Source organism: Caretta caretta, chromosome 8, assembly GCF_965140235.1.
Source record: "Caretta caretta isolate rCarCar2 chromosome 8, rCarCar1.hap1, whole genome shotgun sequence".
Taxonomy (NCBI): domain Eukaryota; kingdom Metazoa; phylum Chordata; order Testudines; family Cheloniidae; genus Caretta; species Caretta caretta.
In genome coordinates, this window is record NC_134213.1 from 48972689 (window position 1) to 48989815 (window position 17127).

General features: G+C 45.5%; 1 protein-coding gene across 7 annotated transcripts in view; it reads right to left on the reverse strand.

The window, feature by feature from the left end:
- The window catches only part of ADCY10 (adenylate cyclase 10), a 99920-nt gene that overhangs the window by 59629 nt on the left and 23164 nt on the right, over nucleotides 1-17127 (reverse strand). For 2 of the 7 annotated variants that reach the window (XM_075131465.1, XM_075131464.1), the window contains exons 1-3: nucleotides 14196-14470; nucleotides 9642-9746; nucleotides 43-248 (exon numbers count right to left, since the gene is read on the reverse strand). In XM_075131465.1, the coding sequence (XP_074987566.1) occupies nucleotides 43-248; nucleotides 9642-9746; nucleotides 14196-14349 (465 nt within the window). In that variant the 5' untranslated portion in view covers nucleotides 14350-14470. Of the gene's footprint in view, nucleotides 1-42; nucleotides 249-9641; nucleotides 9747-14195; nucleotides 14475-14986; nucleotides 15354-15487; nucleotides 15672-17127 lie in introns of those variants that run through there. The other 5 variants (XM_075131467.1, XM_075131466.1, XM_075131469.1 and 2 more) reach the window with 5 other exon arrangements.

Consider the following 17127-nt stretch of genomic DNA (forward strand, 5'->3'; position numbering starts at 1 on the left):
CCACTGGTTATGAACCATTGTTGCACACTCCACATTGCCTACCTTAACAGCTCTTTGATCTTTAATTCTTTCTATTTCTATCATGCTCCTGTTACAGAGTTCCCAGCAGTTCGGCGATAGAATAACCTCACTTGCTTTTGCTAGGTTTTGGGCCAACCGAACTTCATCCACTGCTCGGCCAATTACCAGAAAATATTGGTGCTTATTGTCTCCCACAACAACTTTGGAGATGTGACCTGCAGATAGCCCTGAGAAGAGAAACAGGATTGTTATGGAGCGCATATTTACTTTACCATTTGTAATATATGTATCTCATTTATCTTGGAAGCGGATTTTGGAGGCCAACCTATTTCTTTTGAGGTGGGAGGTTTGGATCAGTTCTTGACAATATGTGATATTTATTCTAGGAATCTGAGGATTTCTAGAACAACACTCTCCAATGAATTAAACAGCACGTCAGTTAATAAATAATAATAATAATGCACACATAATTATAAGGGTCACACAGTAGCATCTGTTATAAGGCTGCAAATCGGTTTCCGTTATAACAATCTGTTTATAGCTGAAGAAGAAAGCAGTGTGTTATAATAACATTTAACATTCCTGTGGTGGGAAGAACACCTCAATAGCCCAACACTGTGGCATTTAATTTCAGAAAGGGGAACTATGCGAAAATGAGGAGGTTATTTAAACAGAAATTAAAAGGTACAGTGACTAGAGTGAAATCCCTGCAAGCTGCATGGACACTTTTCAAAGACACCATAATAGAGGCTCAACTTAAATGTATACCCCAAATTAAAAAACACAGTAAAAGAAGTAAAAAAGAGCCACCGTGGCTTAACAACCATGTAAAAGAAGAAGTGAGAGATAAAAAGGCATCTTTTAAAAAGTGGAAGTCAAATCCTAGTGAGGTAAATAGAAAGGAGCATAAACACTGCCAAATTAAGTGTAAAAATGTAATAAGAAAAGCCAAAAAGGAGTTTGAAGAACAGCTAGCCAAAAACTCAAAAGGTAATACCAAAATGTTTTTTAAGTACATCAGAAGCAGGAAGCCTGCTAAACAACCAGTGGGGCCCCTGGACGATCGAGATACAAAAGGAGCACTTAAAGTCATTGCAGAGAAACTAAATGAATTCTTTGCTTCAGTCTTCACAGCTGAGGATGTTAGGGAGATTCCCAAACCTGAGCCATCTTTTGTAGGTGACAAATCTGAGGAATTGTCACAGATTGAAGTGTCACTACAGGAGGTTTTGGAATTAATTGAGAAATTTAGCAGTAACAAGTCACCGGGACCAGATGGCATTTACCCAAGAGTTCTGAAAGAACTCAAATGTGAAATTGTGGAACTATTAACTATGGCTTGTAACCTGTCCTTTAAATCAGCTACTGTACCCAATGACTGGAAGATAAGTAATGTAATGCCAATATTTAAAAAGGGCTCTGGAGGTGATCCTGGCAATTACAGACCGGTAAGTCTAACGTCAGTATCGGGCAAATTAGTTGAAACAATAGTAAAGAATAAAATTGTCAGACACATAGAAGAACATAAATTGTTGGGCAAAAGTCAACATGGTTTCTGTAAAGGAAAATCATTTCGTACTAATCTATTAGAGTTCTTTGAAGGGGTCAAAGAACATGTGGACAAGGGGGATCCAGTGGACATAGTGTACTTAGATTTCCAGAAAGTCTTTGACAAGGTCCCTCACCAAAGGCTCTTATGTAAATTAAGTTGTCATGTGATAAGAGGGAAGATCCTTTCATGGATTGAGAACTGGTTAAAAGACAGGGAACAAAGGGTAGGAATAAATGGTAACTTTTCAGAATGGAGAGGGGTAACTAGTGTTGTTCCCCAAGGGTCAGTCCTAGGACCGATCCTATTCAACTTATTCATAAATGATCTGGAGAAAGGGGTAAACAGTGAGGTGGCAAAGTTGGCAGATGATACTAAACTGCTCAAGATAAAAGAAAAGGAATACTTGTGGCACCTTAGAGACTAACGAATTTATTTGAGCATAAGCTTTCGTGAGCTACAGCTCACTTCATCGGATGCATAAAAGTGGAAAATGCAGTGAGGATGTTTTTATACACACAGACCCTGATAAAATGGGTGTTTATCACTTCAAAAGGTTTTCTCCCCCCACCCCACTCTCCTGCTGGTAATAACTTATCTAAAGTGATCACTCTCCTTACAATGTGTACATCATACACATCACACATTGTAAGGAGAGTGATTACCTGGAGCTTGGTACTTAGCATGTAGCACAGGGGTGGGCAAACTTTTTGGCCGTAGGGCCATATCAGGCTGCAAAACTGTATGGAGGGCTTGGTGGGGAAGGCTGTGCCCCCCAAACAACCTGGCCCCCGCCCCCATTCGCCCCTCCCACTTCCCACCTCCTGACTGTCCCCCTCAGAACCCCCGACCCATCCCACCTCCCCTGCTCCTTGTCCCCTAACTGCCCCCTCCTGGGACCCCCCCGCCCCAAACCCCCCCCAGGATCCCACCCCCTATCCAATCTCCCCTGCTCCCTATCCCCTGACTTCCCCCACCTATCCACACCCCTGCCCCCTGACAGGCCCCCTGGGACTCCCATGCCCTATACAACCCTCGCTGTTCCCCGGCCCTTGACCACCCCAGAACCTCCACCCCATCCAACCACCCTCTCCCCGACTTCCCCCTGGGACCTCCCAGCCCTAACCTCCCCCTTCTCCCTGTCCCCTGACTGCCCCCCGGGACCCACTACCCAACCCTGTCACTGCTGCACACACTGCTGCCACTCCCTTACCACGCCGCTCAGAGCAGCAGGAGCTTGCAGCCCCACTGCCCGCACAGCGGCATGGTTGTGTGGGAGGAGAAGCAGCGGGGAAGGGGTTGGGGGCAAGCCTCCTGAGCCAGGAGCTCAGGGGCTGGGCAGGATGCTCCCACAGGCCGGATGTGGCCTGCGGGCCATAGTTTGCCCACCTCTGATGTAGGAAGTGCCCACTGAGGAATACATTCATGAACAAGTTTGAGAAACATTGGCTGGATAGCAATAAAGTGATATGCAATTCAATAATCCCTTCTGAACCTGCTCAGTGCAGCATCTACTAAGACTTTGAGTAGAACTCAGTAAAAAGCACTCTCTCATTTGGGATATCACTGCACATTCTGTCTGTGCGGTCTAACCAGGAGGCCAGCAAGCAGAAGGGTTTTGCTCTCAGTCTGCTGCTGCTGGGAGTTTGCATGAAGGGAGCTTGTAAATGTCTGCTTGAAAACACAAACAGAAAAAACATCCAGATGTAATCTAAAACTCCCCAGCTTAATATAAGGAAATGGCAAAAGAGCAAGTTCCTGAAGATCCCAAACTTAAGTGGCTTTACATTCTGTTGCCCAAACAGACAGTTGTGTGAACAGAGGTACTGTGAAGGCACTTCCCACAACCCTAATGGCCAGCAACTTCCTGTTGGTTTCCATGGATGTGAAATACTCAGAAGTAGAGCTGGTAAAACAAAGGGGGTACTCTTTCCACTGACAATTTCAATACAAACAAAAGAAATAATTTTTGTCTAAATTTTCCATAAAAAATTTTGATTTTCAGCAGAAATTCAAATGCTGAAATACTTTGGCTGAAAACAAATAAAAAAAATTGACTTGGAAATACTCCCACTTTATTTATGGGAGTTGTAGTTCTGATGCCTCAATCTCCCATTATCCTTTATATGTTGGGCTCTCTAGTTTGACTACATCACCCAGGATGCTTCTTAATGTCCCCTCTTAGTGAGGGGAATTGGTTAATAATCAGAGTCTTTGTTTGTGGTGTACAATGGGAGATGTAATCCAGCTGGGGAGGACATTAGATGACCAAAATACAATTCCCATGAGCACTGTTCCCTCTAAGCTATGCGCATGCGTGTGTGCACACAGATCCTAAACCCCATGCACATGGCGAAACACCGCACACACAGAAATTTGCATAGAAGCACAACAATTTGCACAGAAGAAATTTTTTGCGCACATGGCCTGTCAAAAATTAGAGGGAACATTGCCCATGAGACACTGTGGCAGGATTTCTAAATCAAAATATTTCAGTTTTCAGCTGTTCGGGGGTTTTTCGATGGAAAATTGAAATTTTTCATGGAAAACAGACACTCTTCATAACAAAAATTGTTTAGTAGAAAACCCAATTTTCCATTGAAAAACAGTTTTGATGGAATTTTGTCCACGAGTGCTAGTCAGAAGCTACTCAGAGACAGTCATAACTCTGTAAAAATAAACTAGGTACAGTTAGCACCAATGAAAGGTGCCAGACTGGCAACAATAAATAAATTGAAGCTGTTTATTCACATAATAGATGCAGAATGGCCAGCTGTAGGACCAACTACCCCAAACTGCCTCCCTAAGGTACTTCAGCAGTTTGATCCTCAAGGCCCATTCAATCCTTGGCTTCTCCGATGAAACTGTTTCTGAATGTAAGGATGGTTTATGTGTCACAGATACCTGTCTGCTAGGAACTCAAACGAGACCTGCAATGCATTTCACATGAGCCACTAGGCAATCAGATAGGAATGAGTCTCGTTAACCACTTCCACAGGCTGAATTTGAACCAGCAACTTAGAGATGAAATGCTCTTTATTCCAGTCCCCAAAAGACGCTTCTCTCTGACCAGAAATACATTTTCCCTACCACAGAAGCAGCCTTCCCATGCAGCTGCTGAAAAGGATGCAACTGATCAAAGCACCAAGCAATTCATGTCTTCTACAGATTCCTGGCCCTCTAGAAATGGAACAAGATTTGGGCATGGTGTTTCTCAGAGACGTATCTCAGGAGCACGAGAAGTGAGTGGGGGCTCATGTGACTCAGGAAGCAGAACTGCCTACTGGTTAGGGCAGGGAACTGGGAGTGAGGAGTCCTGAACGCTCATCCCATCTCCACCACCAACTCACTGTGTGACCTGAGACAAGATATTTCATCTCCATTTGCCTCTGTTCCCTCCCCTGCACAATGGGGTGAATGCTTCCTATTCACTTTTGTAAAGTGCTTTGAGAATGTGCTCTCTAGTTACTGCAAAGTATTGTTATTCCACTAGTAGCCATGGTACCTATCTTCACTCGGAGCTCCAGACCCACTTCAGTCTCACGAACCCCATACTCTTCCTGGATCCTCAGGCTACATTTCAGCGCCAGTGTAATGATATCGCTCAGCTGGCTTCGTTGCACTTGCCACAGTGCTAGCAGTGCGTCCCCTGGGGAAGGCAGTGTGACAGAGACTTATGGGACACATGCTCTTCTTGTTTCGAAAGTGCTGACAAAGCCACAGCAGATCCACCTGTACCAGCCCAGCACTCTGACCCACAGAAAGATTGCTCACTAACCACCCCAAACTCCTTAGCAGCTGCTGGCTGTGAACAGACCAACCCCTCTATGCTTCTAGCACAGGGGTAGGCAACCTATGGCACACATGCCAAAGGTGGCATGCAAGCTGATTTTCAGTGGCATTCACACTGCCCGGGTCCTGGCCACTGGTCCCAGGGGCTCCGCTGCCAGCCTGGGGTACCGTCCGCTGGCCCCTTGCCTGCTGGGGTTCTGCTGGCCCCGCTCAGCCCGCTGCTAGCCCCGGGTCCCAGCCGCTGGTCCCAGGGGCTCCGCTGCTGGCCTGGGGTACTGGCCACCAGCCCACTGCCAGCTGGGGTTTTGTCCACTGGCCCCCTCGGCCCACTGCTGGACTCAGGTCCCGACCACCGGTCCGGGGGGCTCTGCTGCTGGCCTGGGGTTCTGTCCATCGGCCCCGCTCAGCCCGCTGCCAGCCCCAGGTCCCGGCCACCAGTCTGGGGGGCTCAGCTGCCAACCTGGGGTCCCAGCCGCCAGCCTGGGGCTCTGCAGCCACCCTCAGCTGTGGCCCTCTGGCCCCAGGCTGAGGCAGTGAGGGGTGTAGACTGGGCCAAGAGGGGGCGCAGCTCAGCATGGATCGCATGGATTATTATTACTGGCACGTGAAACCTTAAATTAGAGTGAATAAATGAAGACTCAGCACACCACTTCTGAAAGGTTGCCGACCCCTGTTCTAGCAGCTGTCGGTTGTGACTACCTCTTCCCACCCAGTAATCCCTGCAGCTACTTTTTACAAGTGAACTCTCCTTCCTGGTGATCCCTTATAGACACTGACTGCAAGTGTTTCTTCCCCGTCAGTGACCCCATGCAGTGGCTTGCTGCATGTTCTCCTCCCCTCTCCCACACACACAAACCTGTGTCCGCTGGCTCAGGTACACCTAAGGCATTGCACCTCCTATTGTCCTTGGGCAACTGCTAGCACAGTCATTCAGGCCCAGATCCCCAAAGGTATTTAGTATCAGAGGGGTAGCCGTGTTAGTGTGTATCCACAAAAACAACGAGGAGTCCGGTGGCACCTTAAAGACTAACAGATTTATTTGGGCATAAGCTTTCAGGATAAAAAGCCCCCTTCTTCAGATGCATGGACTGAAGAAGTGTATCCATGCACCTGAAGAAGTGGGGTTTTTTGCCCACAAAAGCTTATGCCCAAATAAAGGTATTTACGTGCCTAACTCCCATCTGATCTCAGTTCTAAAGGAAGTGCCAGCCAGGGTTTCTCAATCAGACACAGAGGAAGGGGAATCGGGGTTGTTTCTAACTGAAAGATATAGTGTAAATTCTTGCTTCTTCCAAATCATGGATCAATCCTGTGGGAATAGGAGCCAGAGGGATGGGTACAATAGAACAAGGAAAGGGAGTCAGCTAGTATGAGTGCCTTCACTGTCCAGAGCCTCACAAGTCAAATGACAACGGGAAAATAGGCCGCTCTACCCCACCCCAGTGCTTCCTCCTTAGATATCACAAGCTAATAAATACCTGCAAAGTTCAAGATATCGCCTCCGTAAATCAGCACCTCTGCAGCAAGAGAAAAGGCAAGAGAAGTTACACACAGCTCTTGTCAAAGAAAATCACGGAACAAATTGTTCTGTCGATCGGGGGAGGGGTGTGTGTGTGTGTGTGTGTGTTTGTGCATGTCATAAATATAAAGGGAAGGGTAAATATCTTACAGGGTAATCAGATTCAAAACATAGAGAATCCCTCTAGGCAAAACCTTAAGTTACAAAAAGACACAAAAACAGGAATCTACATTCCATTCAGCATAGCTTATTTTATCAGCCATTTAAACAAAACAGAATCTAACGCATATCTAGCTATATTACTTACTAAGTTCTAAGACTCCATTCCTTTTCTGTTCCAGGCAAAAGCATCACACAGATAGAGAGAACCTTTGTTTCTCCCCCCTCCAGCTTTGAAAGTATCTTGTCTCCTCATTGGTCATTTTGGTCAGGTGCCAACGAGGTTATCCTAACTTCTTAACTCTTTACAGGTGAAAGGGTTTTTCCTCTGGCCAGGAGGGATTTTAAAGGTGTTTACCCTTCCCTTTATATTTATGACAGGAGAAACAAAGGTTCTCTCTATCTGTGTGATGCTTTTGCCGAGAACAGAAAAGGAATGGAGACTTAGAACTTAGTAAGTAATCTAGCTAGATATGCATTAGATTCTGTTTTGTTTAAATGGCTGATAAAATAAACTGTGCTGAATGGACTGTAGATTCCTGTTTTTGTGTCTTTTTGTAACTTAAGGTTTTGCCTAGAAGGATTCTCTATGTTTTGAATCTGATTACCCTGTAAGGTATTTACACATCACCATCCTGATTTTACAGAGGTGATTCTTTTACTTTTTCTTCCATTAAAATTCTTCGGTTAAGAACCTGATTGCTTTTTCATTGTTCTTAAGATCCAAGGGTTTGAGTCTGTGTTCACCTATGCAAATTGGTGAGGATTTTTATCAAGCCTTCCCCAGGAAAGGGGGTGTAGGGTTTGGGGAGGATTTTGGGGAGAAAGACGTTTCCAAGCGGGCTCTTTCCCTGTTATATATTTGTTAGATGTTTGGTGGTGGCAATAAAGTCCAAGGGCAAAAGGTAAAATAGTTTGTACCTTGGGGAAGTTTTAATCTAAGCTGGTAAAAATAAGCTTAGGGGGTTTTCATGCAGGTCCCCACATCTGTACCCTAGAGTTCAGAGTGGGGAAGGAACCTTGACAGTGCGTGTGTATGTGGGCGCACACACATTGAGAGGGCATATTTTGCAGAGTAGGTGTGACTGAGTGAGCAAGATGGTGTATGCTTGAGCATTTAATCACAACAAAGCTCCCAGCTGCTGAGGGCTCAGAGCAAAAATCAGGGAGTTAAACTCCATCCCAAAAGCCACCATAAGGAGGCAGAGCACAGTGTTCTCTATGGCAACTAGAAATATTCCCTCCCAGACCCACCTCTTCTCCCAACCCTTCAAATCCCCTACTGCTCAGTTTTCAAAATGTCACATCCAACAGGGAGGGCCCTGGGGACAGCTTCAGAAGCACTGCTCAATGGGAAGTTTTGAAGCAAGTTCTCAAAAGCAATGTGACAGCGAGAGATAAGGAAGGACGATCCAGTGGTTAGGAAGCTAAGCCAGAGACTCTTGGTTCCCTGCTCCATTATAGACTACAGGTGTGACCTTGGGCAAATCAGCTGGCCTCTCCATGCCTGGGTTCCTTATCCATAACATGAATAATAGCACTCCCCTACCTCACTTCCTCACAGGGGTGTTGGAAGCCACATAAGAGCCTAAGATAGACAAGGAAGGGCCACACTGTGCTCTCAGGCTGTTGAGGCACTTTCTAGATTCTGAGAGGGAATTAGTAACTTTTGTCAGAGCTCAGCTCCCCAAATCATTAGCGTGCTGATGTCACAGGGGCATCTTACTCCTTGGCCACATAAACAACAAGACATTGCTCTTCCAGTGAAATGGGGTGGAGATCAGTGTTCCCTCTAATTTTTCCCACCCATGTGTGGAATGAATTTTGTTATGTGCACCAATATGGAGGTGATGTGTGACACATAACAAAATTCATATGGTGGGGGTGGGGTCGGGGCAGAGGGGTCAGGAGTCTTGGAGGGGGTCAGAGCTGGGGCAGAGGGTTGGGGTGCAGGGGGTGAGGGCTCCAGCTGGGGGTACAGGCTCTGGGGTGGAGCCAGGATGAAGGGTTTGGGGTGTGGGAGGGGGCTCCGGGGCTACCGCGGGGAGAGAGGAGTCCCCCCCAGCTCTTTCTCCCCGCAGCAGCACCTGGGCTGGGGGGGAGAGGGGCCTCTCCTCGCCACTGCAGCTCTGGGGCTGGAGCCGCAGGATAAGTGCCCCTCCCCCAGCAGGTCCAGGCCGGAGACGCAGCAGGTTGGGGCCAGGAGCGAGGCGCCCCTCCCTTAGTCGCGGCAGGTCCCCTGGCGGGTTCCCTGAGCACCAGCATGGCTCTAAGAAGGCTGCCATGTGGCCGCACAGCTTACAGGGAACTTAGGTGGAGGCATATACCAGGGTAGAGCCACAGGAATAATGGACCCTTCAAAGCAGGACACATTGTGCCACTGAGGAGCAGCAATGACTGGTTCCCAAGGCAGCTCCATCCAGCCCTCCTAATCTTGGGAGATTTTCAAGGCTCCCTAAGTGACAGAGAAGATCCCAACCTCCAAGTAAAGAAGGGCCCACGCTGCTTAACAGAACACCTTTCTGATGGGCATTTCTTAAGTTCCCCAGACCTGAGCCAAAGAAGTGCTCTCAGCAAGGGATCGTGCCGCCTGGTACTTACGTTCTACAATATCTCCTACGTAATGATTGAGGGTCTGCGTTAGCTGGTCAGCACCACGGTCCAGACTGGTGTCCATGCTAAACTTCTCTGTCAGTGCAGTAAAACCTGTAACACAAACGGCAGTCAGGCAGCCACTGTAGGAGGCAAGAAATGGCAGAAGATCTCAGCGACTACAGTCAGACATGCTTTGTGTTACTTTAAATGTGCTGGATACATAAGAAAAAAAGTTTAACAAAACTTATTTTCCATTTAAAACTGATTTATTAAGCAAAGGAAGTATTATCTGTAGTTAGTGAATTGAACTGGAGTTTCTAGGTCACCACAACCTTCAAGATTTTAGAATAAGTTGATCTCATCCTCTTACACCTTGTTTTTGTTTGCAATTGGAAAAGGAAAACAAGCATTCCCTCTTTTGCAACTTCCAACTGGTTTCTTGATTTTGAATGAACTAGTCATTGAACTGAACTAGCGGAGTAAACTGAAATGAAGAAAATATTCTCTCTGCACCACAACAAGAGGCTACTTCTGCCAAAAACTGGTTTAGCACATCAGCTAACTCTGGTTCCAGGTGCTTAGCCAGTGACTTCCACCGGTTCATTTGAAATGAAATTTGACTTTCATTAAAACTTGGCAACAAACGTGTACTGCTATGTATTATTTTTGTATGTGATTTAAATGATTTTAATAGGCTATAAGTTTAGGCCTTAACATAAGTTGTTAATTTCAAGTTTAATTTTAAATAGGGTTGTTTTTTCTTAAAATAAATCTATATTTAAATAAAAAAATCTTTTATATTTTTTAATTAATTTTTCTCCACCCTGCATGCAACATTCCCTGATTTCAAGTCCCTAGTTCTTTCAGATTTCAGAGTAGCAGCCGTGTTAGTCTGTATCCGCAAAAAGAAAAGGAGTACTTGTGGCACCTTAGAGACTAACAAATTTATTTGAGCATAAGCTTTCGTGAGCTACAGCTCACTTCATCGGATGAATATAGTGGAAAATATAGTGGGGAAATTTATATACACAGAGAACATGAAACAATGGGTGTTACCATACAGATTGTAACAAGAGTGATCAGGTAAGGTGAGCTATTACCAGCAGGAAAACAGGGGTGGGAGGAACCTTTTGTAGTGATAATCAAGGTGGGCCATTTCCAGCAGTTGACAAGAATGTCTGAGGAACAGTAGGCAGGGGAAATAAATATGAGGAAATAGTTTTACTTTGTGTAATGACACATCCATTCCCAGTCTCTATTCAAGCCTAAGTTAATTGTATCCAGTTTGCAAATTAATTCCAATTCAGCAGTCTCTCGTTGGAGTCTGTTATTGAAGTTTTTTTGTTGAAGAACTGCAACTTTTAGGTCTGTAATCGAGTGACCAAAGAGATTGAAGTGTTCTCCGACTGGTTTCTGAATGTTATAATTCTTGACATTTGATTTGTGTCCATTTATTCTTTTATGTAGAGACTGTCCAGTTTGACCAATGTACATGGCAGAGGGGCACTGCTGGCACATGATGGCATATATCACATTGGTAGATATGCAGGTGAATGAGCCTCTGATATTGTGGCTGATGTGATTAGGCCCTATGATGGTGTCCCCTGAATAGATATGTGGACGCAGTTGGCAACAGGCTTTGTTGCAAGGATAGGTTCCTGGGCTAGTGTTTTTGTTATGTGGTGTGTGGTTGCTGGTGACTATTTGCTTCAGGTTGGGGGGCTGTCTGTAAGCAAGGACTGGCCTGTCTCCCAAGATCTGTGAGAGTGGTGGGTCGTCCTTCAGGATAGGTTGTAGATCCTTGATGATGCGTTGGAGAGGTTTTAGTTGGGGGCTGAAGGTGATGGCTAGTGGCGTTCTGTTATTTTCTTTGTTAGGCCTGTCCTGTAGTAGGTAACTTCTGGGTACTCTTCTGGCTCTGTCAATCTGTTTCTTCACTTCAGCAGGTGGGTATTGTAGTTGTAAGAATGCTTGATAGAGATCTTGTAGGTGTTTGTCTCTGTCTGAGGGGTTGGAGCAAATGCGGTTGTATCGTAGAGCTTGGCTGTAGACAATGGATTGTGTGGTGTGGTCTGGATGAAAGCTGGAGGCATGTAGGCAGGCATAGCGGTCAGTAGGTTTCCGGTATAGGGTGGTGTTTATGTGACCATCGCTTATTAGTACTGTAGTGTCCAGGAAGTGGATCTCTTGTGTGGACTGGTCCAGGCTGAGGTTGATGGTGGGATAGAAATTGTTGAAATCATGGTGGAATTCCTCAAGGGTTTCTTTTCCATGAGTGCAGATGATGAAGATGTCATCAATGTAGCGCAAGTAGAGTAGGGGCATTAGGGGACGAGAGCTGAGGAAGCGTTGTTCTAAGTCAGCCGTAAAAATGTTGGCATACTGTGGGGCCATGCGGGTACCCATAGCAGTGCCGCTGATTTGAAGGTATACATTGTCCCCAAATGTGAAATAGTTATGGGTGAGGACAAAGTCACAAAGTTCAGCCACCAGGTTTGCCGTGACATTATCGGGGATACTGTTCCTGATGGCTTGTAGTCCATCTTTGTGTGGAATGTTGGTGTAGAGGGCTTCTACATCCATAGTGGCCAGATGGTGTTTTCAGGAAGATCACCGATGGATTGTAGTTTCCTCAGGAAGTCAGTGGTGTCTCGAAGATAGCTGGGAGTGCTGGTAGCGTAGGGCCTGAGGGGGGAGTCCACATAGCCAGACAATCCTGCTGTCAGGGTGCCAATGCCTGAGATTATAGGGCATCCAGGATTTCCAGGTTTATGGATCTCGGGTTGCAGATAGAATACCCCTGGTCGGGATTCCAGAGGTGTGCCTGTGAGGATTTGTTCTTGTGCTTTTTCAGGGAGTTTCTTGAGCAGATGGTGTAGTTTCTTTTGGTAACCCTTAGTGGGATCAGAGGGTAATGGCTTGTAGAATGTGGTGTTGGAGAGCTGCCTAGGAGCCTCTTGTTCATATTCTGACCTATTCACGATGACGACAGCATCTCCTTTGTCAGCCTTTTTGATTATGATGTCAGAGTTCTTTCAGTTCACTTTGTTCCTATGCTGGAACTCTCCCTGCTTTCTAGTTCTGATCCTTCCCCCACTCCATTTGACCCTGTTTGCCATGAGATCATGCTGACTCTTCTGAGAGAGGTGGCAGAGATCCAGGGGAACATGCTAAAAAGCTTTACGTTCTTTCTCGGTAGTGATGGAAAATTGCCCGTCTCCCACCAGACCTTTCACTTGCAGAGTGTCACAAGGATCAATTCTCTCTCCAGTCCTATTCAATACCTACAAGCTAGTCAGACAACAGGGACTCAAATGCCAGCAATATGCAGATGATACACAGCTCTGCTTCTCCTTCCGCATATACATATGACTATACCCCTACCACCAAGATGACCCAGTGCTTAGAGGAGATCAGTTCATGGATAGAGAACACCTGATTAAAGCTGAACCTGAGCAAGACAGAGGAGATGCCAGTGGGTAGAGACGTTTGCAATCACAGCGCAGTCTCCTTTGGTTGAAGGTACACATCCATCATTGGTCAATTCAATCTGTAGTTTAGGAATGCTTGCTGATGATACACTCTCACACAGTTGCATCCACAAGTAACTTTCTCTACAACATCCACTTGACTAGGAGAGGCTCATCGTAGAGGATGAAGACCTGGTCTCTGTTATATATATTTCCTCACCTCCCAGCTGGGCTACTAAAATGCAACATACCTGGGCATAAAGCCTTCACGCCTTAGAAAACTGAGAATGTGGCAGCACATCTCCACAGCAACACAAACTACCACAACCACATCAAACCTATCCTCCCACATAATATAAAGTCAAGTTCAAGGTCCCAGTCCTTATCTTCCAGGTACTCTTTGACCTGGGCCCATCATATCTAAAAAATTGCACAAAGTTCCAGGATAGGGACAGCAGTCGACAACTCTGCCCTGAGCTGCTGCTGTAGCATCCTCTGCTACTCCTGTCCCAAACTCTTCTGAGCCTAAAGACAGCCAATTCTGCAAAACCGTCCAAAGTGCTGTAATAAAGATGAAAGTCCCTAAGCCATTTCAGCTGTGACTTCAGCTAGATTTGGGCCCAAGCCTCCCATTACTACAGACAATATCTCTTTTAAACCTTCCATGTACTAAGGCTGGGCTTTTCGGAAAGGCCTAATAAAGGAGTTAAGGCTTGTCTGCACAGTGAGTTACTGCACAATAAACCAGGGTGTGACTCTACAGCATACCAGTTTGCCACCCAGTCATTCATTGTATGGACACTGCTAAGTCGTAGACACAGCTTAGCATGCTGCTGCTTGAGAGCACAGTACATCAAGCCACACTCTGGAACTTTTCACTCTGCTGTAGCACTGTCCACACACCAAGTTAGTACATGGTACGCTGGCATCCTATTGATTCACACTCTGTCTTGCTGCACAATAACTTCCCATGTAAACAAGCCTTTATGCACATAAATCCCATTGATTTTCAACGGAAGTTGGGCACCTAACTTCCTTGGGCCCTTCTGAAAATCCCACCTGAAATGTCTGCAAAAATCTCTCTACCCACCTGAAATGTCTGCAAAAAGCAATACTCCATCAAAACTCTCAATGAAAGGCACCTCCTGGGAGAAATCGCCATATACGATGAGATCGGGAACATGAGCTGCTACTTTCCCAATTATAGAGCTGTCACTAGACTTTCTTTGCTCCATGTTGGCCATGAATGCAACCTGCTGCCCAGGGCCCTGGAACACTGATGGATAATTCAATATATGATCCTCCCACGCCGGGAAGGAGGTGACTCCCACTAGCCTGCCATATCCATGATCACTCTTCTGATGATCAGACAGCAGCACCATAAAGGACAGGTCACAATTCACTGACGGAAGGGTTTCAGCCAGTAACATTCTCTGTGTATCACAGTCTATGTAGCAACAGTTGCTAGGTGAGACAAGCTTCCTTCATTAATGTATTTTAAACCCATTTACACAGAAATGGTACAGAAACCCCACACAAGTCTGGGCTGTTGTGACTCTTGGGCCTACAAGAAAAGTATGTATGTAAAAAGTATGTAAAAGTTCTTAAGATGTTACAATAACCATGAAAAATAGGTAAAGTTGTTTACAACCCTGAATGTTGTAACAAGTCCAAAAGAACCAGACAAAGAAGCCAGATTAGTCTTGTGGCGGTTCAATGACAAGACAAGAACACAGCTTTTAGCAAGCAAGCGGCTGGTCTGCTAACAGGCTTCTGCCTGTCAGCTTTCCACCTTCCCCTTTATTCTTTCTCTCCCCCCGCACATTACATTCTCCAACAGATAAAAGGAATACACTGGCTTTGTTTAACATTCTTATTTACCAGCTTCTATCTACCGCATTCCTTGCTCTCGGGCCTTGAGCCCAGTCCTGGGAGGCTTCCCACGGTTCATGTCATCTGGGCGAGATTCCAAGGTTGATGCCCTTGAAAGGAGCTGTGTGTGCACAGGTCCAGCACAACACTCCGGGTGTGCCCTGAATGTTGCCAAGCACATAAACCTTGTATGAATCCTACATAGTTTAAACCAAAAAAGGCCATGTTGACATAATCCAAGAACAGTTGAAATTATGACTGGTAAAAACAGAAGACGTGGAACCAGAAGTTAATAGCCCAAAACTGGTGTGATGGATATGAGGCCTAACTGGTGAGAGGGATGAACTATGACTCCTACTTCTCCCTTTTTGGTTTCCTTAAAAAGAAACAGTGAAAAAAAAGACACGATCAGTTCTGTTCAGATCAATTCAGAGCTCTCCCTCTCATCTCAACACCTTGCATCCCAGCTCATCCCCCGATCTGCCAGCACTGCAACTCATCCCAGCTCACCTTGATTCACCGGAAGGACTTTCTTCCTGGGAGGAATGCTGGCCGGCCTTAATCTTGTTCAAGGAACTTTGTTTTCACCTGTGAGTGCTGAAAGTCATCACATGATCATGACATCCGATCCTCAGCCCATCAGTGGGGATATCCAATTGCCAGTACTGCGGAGGCATATGTAAGAGCCTGTATTGTTTTCCCTCCCCTTGTGTTATTTTCTGCCTCCCCCACTTCTTTCCTATCTCTCATTCTCTTGGCTGTTTTTCAAATTCTGAAATCAACTATGGTGTATTCATCCAAGCCTGCCTTGTCTAAGAAGAAAAGATCCAACCAGATGAGGTCCCTGACCAAATCGTAAACCAGGATTCAAGCTGCAGGTGTCATAGTTGACTTGCCAACCAAAAGCACCCACTCATAACTAACCAGCAGTCCAGTGTTTCAGAAACATCAACAAAAGCCATATTTCACCCATCTTTTCTATCCTCTCTCTTCTCTACGTTGTGTCTGTTAGTTAAGAACAGGATAAGTAAATGCCCTCTACACATCAAAACTGAGAGTAAAATTAACCCTTTCCTTTTAATCAAAGAACAGTTGTTCTGAAAATATGAGTCTGCTATTTGCCTCCAAAAGAAGGGCTTTCAAGGTTTTGCCTAAGCTTGTTTTGCATAATCATTCAATCATAGTTTGACTATAAATGCCTGTTTTGATTTCTTGTTCTTTCTTGTTTTTAATCAATAAACTTTTAATTTAAATTAATGCTTTTGGGTGTTTGCCAAGTTACCGAGTAAAATCAAGCCCTCTGTTTAAAATAACCTCAAACCTACCTATCCCTGTTTGAAGTTGGACAGTGAAAGAGTTTATAAACACCTTTAAGTCTTTGAGCTTTTGAGATCAATATCCGTAGAACAAGGCCTAGTCCATCCTGCCCTGTAACACCTGAACCAAGTGTCAGGCTTCATGGGAGGAACTAAAAAGGGAGAACCCAACACAGTTGTTTCCTGGCTGGGAAAGAGAGCAAGTCTGAGGCTTTCATGGTGTGAGAGATTGGTTGGAGCCAGAAACTGGGGAAGATGGCTGCCTACCAAGGGAAGGGAAGAGTTTATGCTTCTTTGTGTTTATTTTGGACTTTGGGCACCCCGATAAGGTGGAACTGTTACATGACCTAGCTGAAGAGCTAAGTCACTTCAATCCAGAAGATGTTTGAGACTGGGTGGAGCAATGGAGGACCAGGAGGAAAACAAGGCAGAGCCATGGCCACACAGTGCCATGCCATGAGGGGACGTAGCAGGAGAGCACGTGGGCCACAGGTGGCTAATGCCATGAGACTCCACTGGTCTTCCCTTTCAAACTCTGGGCTTCCTATGCTTCCCCACTCAATAGTTGAGTAGAAATAAGGAGGCTATATTACCTCTGTATTTGGCACTGGTGTGACTGCTCCTGGAATAATATGTCCAGTTCTGATGGCCACAATTCAAGAAGGATGTTGAGAAATTGGAGAGGATACATTGGAGACTGTTCAGAGAAGAGTTATTAAATTGATTTATGGATTGGAAAACATGCATTCCAGTGAGAGGCACAAGGAGCTCAATCAGTTTAGTTTAGCTTTCTCTTTGTTAAGGGGTGACTTGATCACAATCTCTAAGTACCTA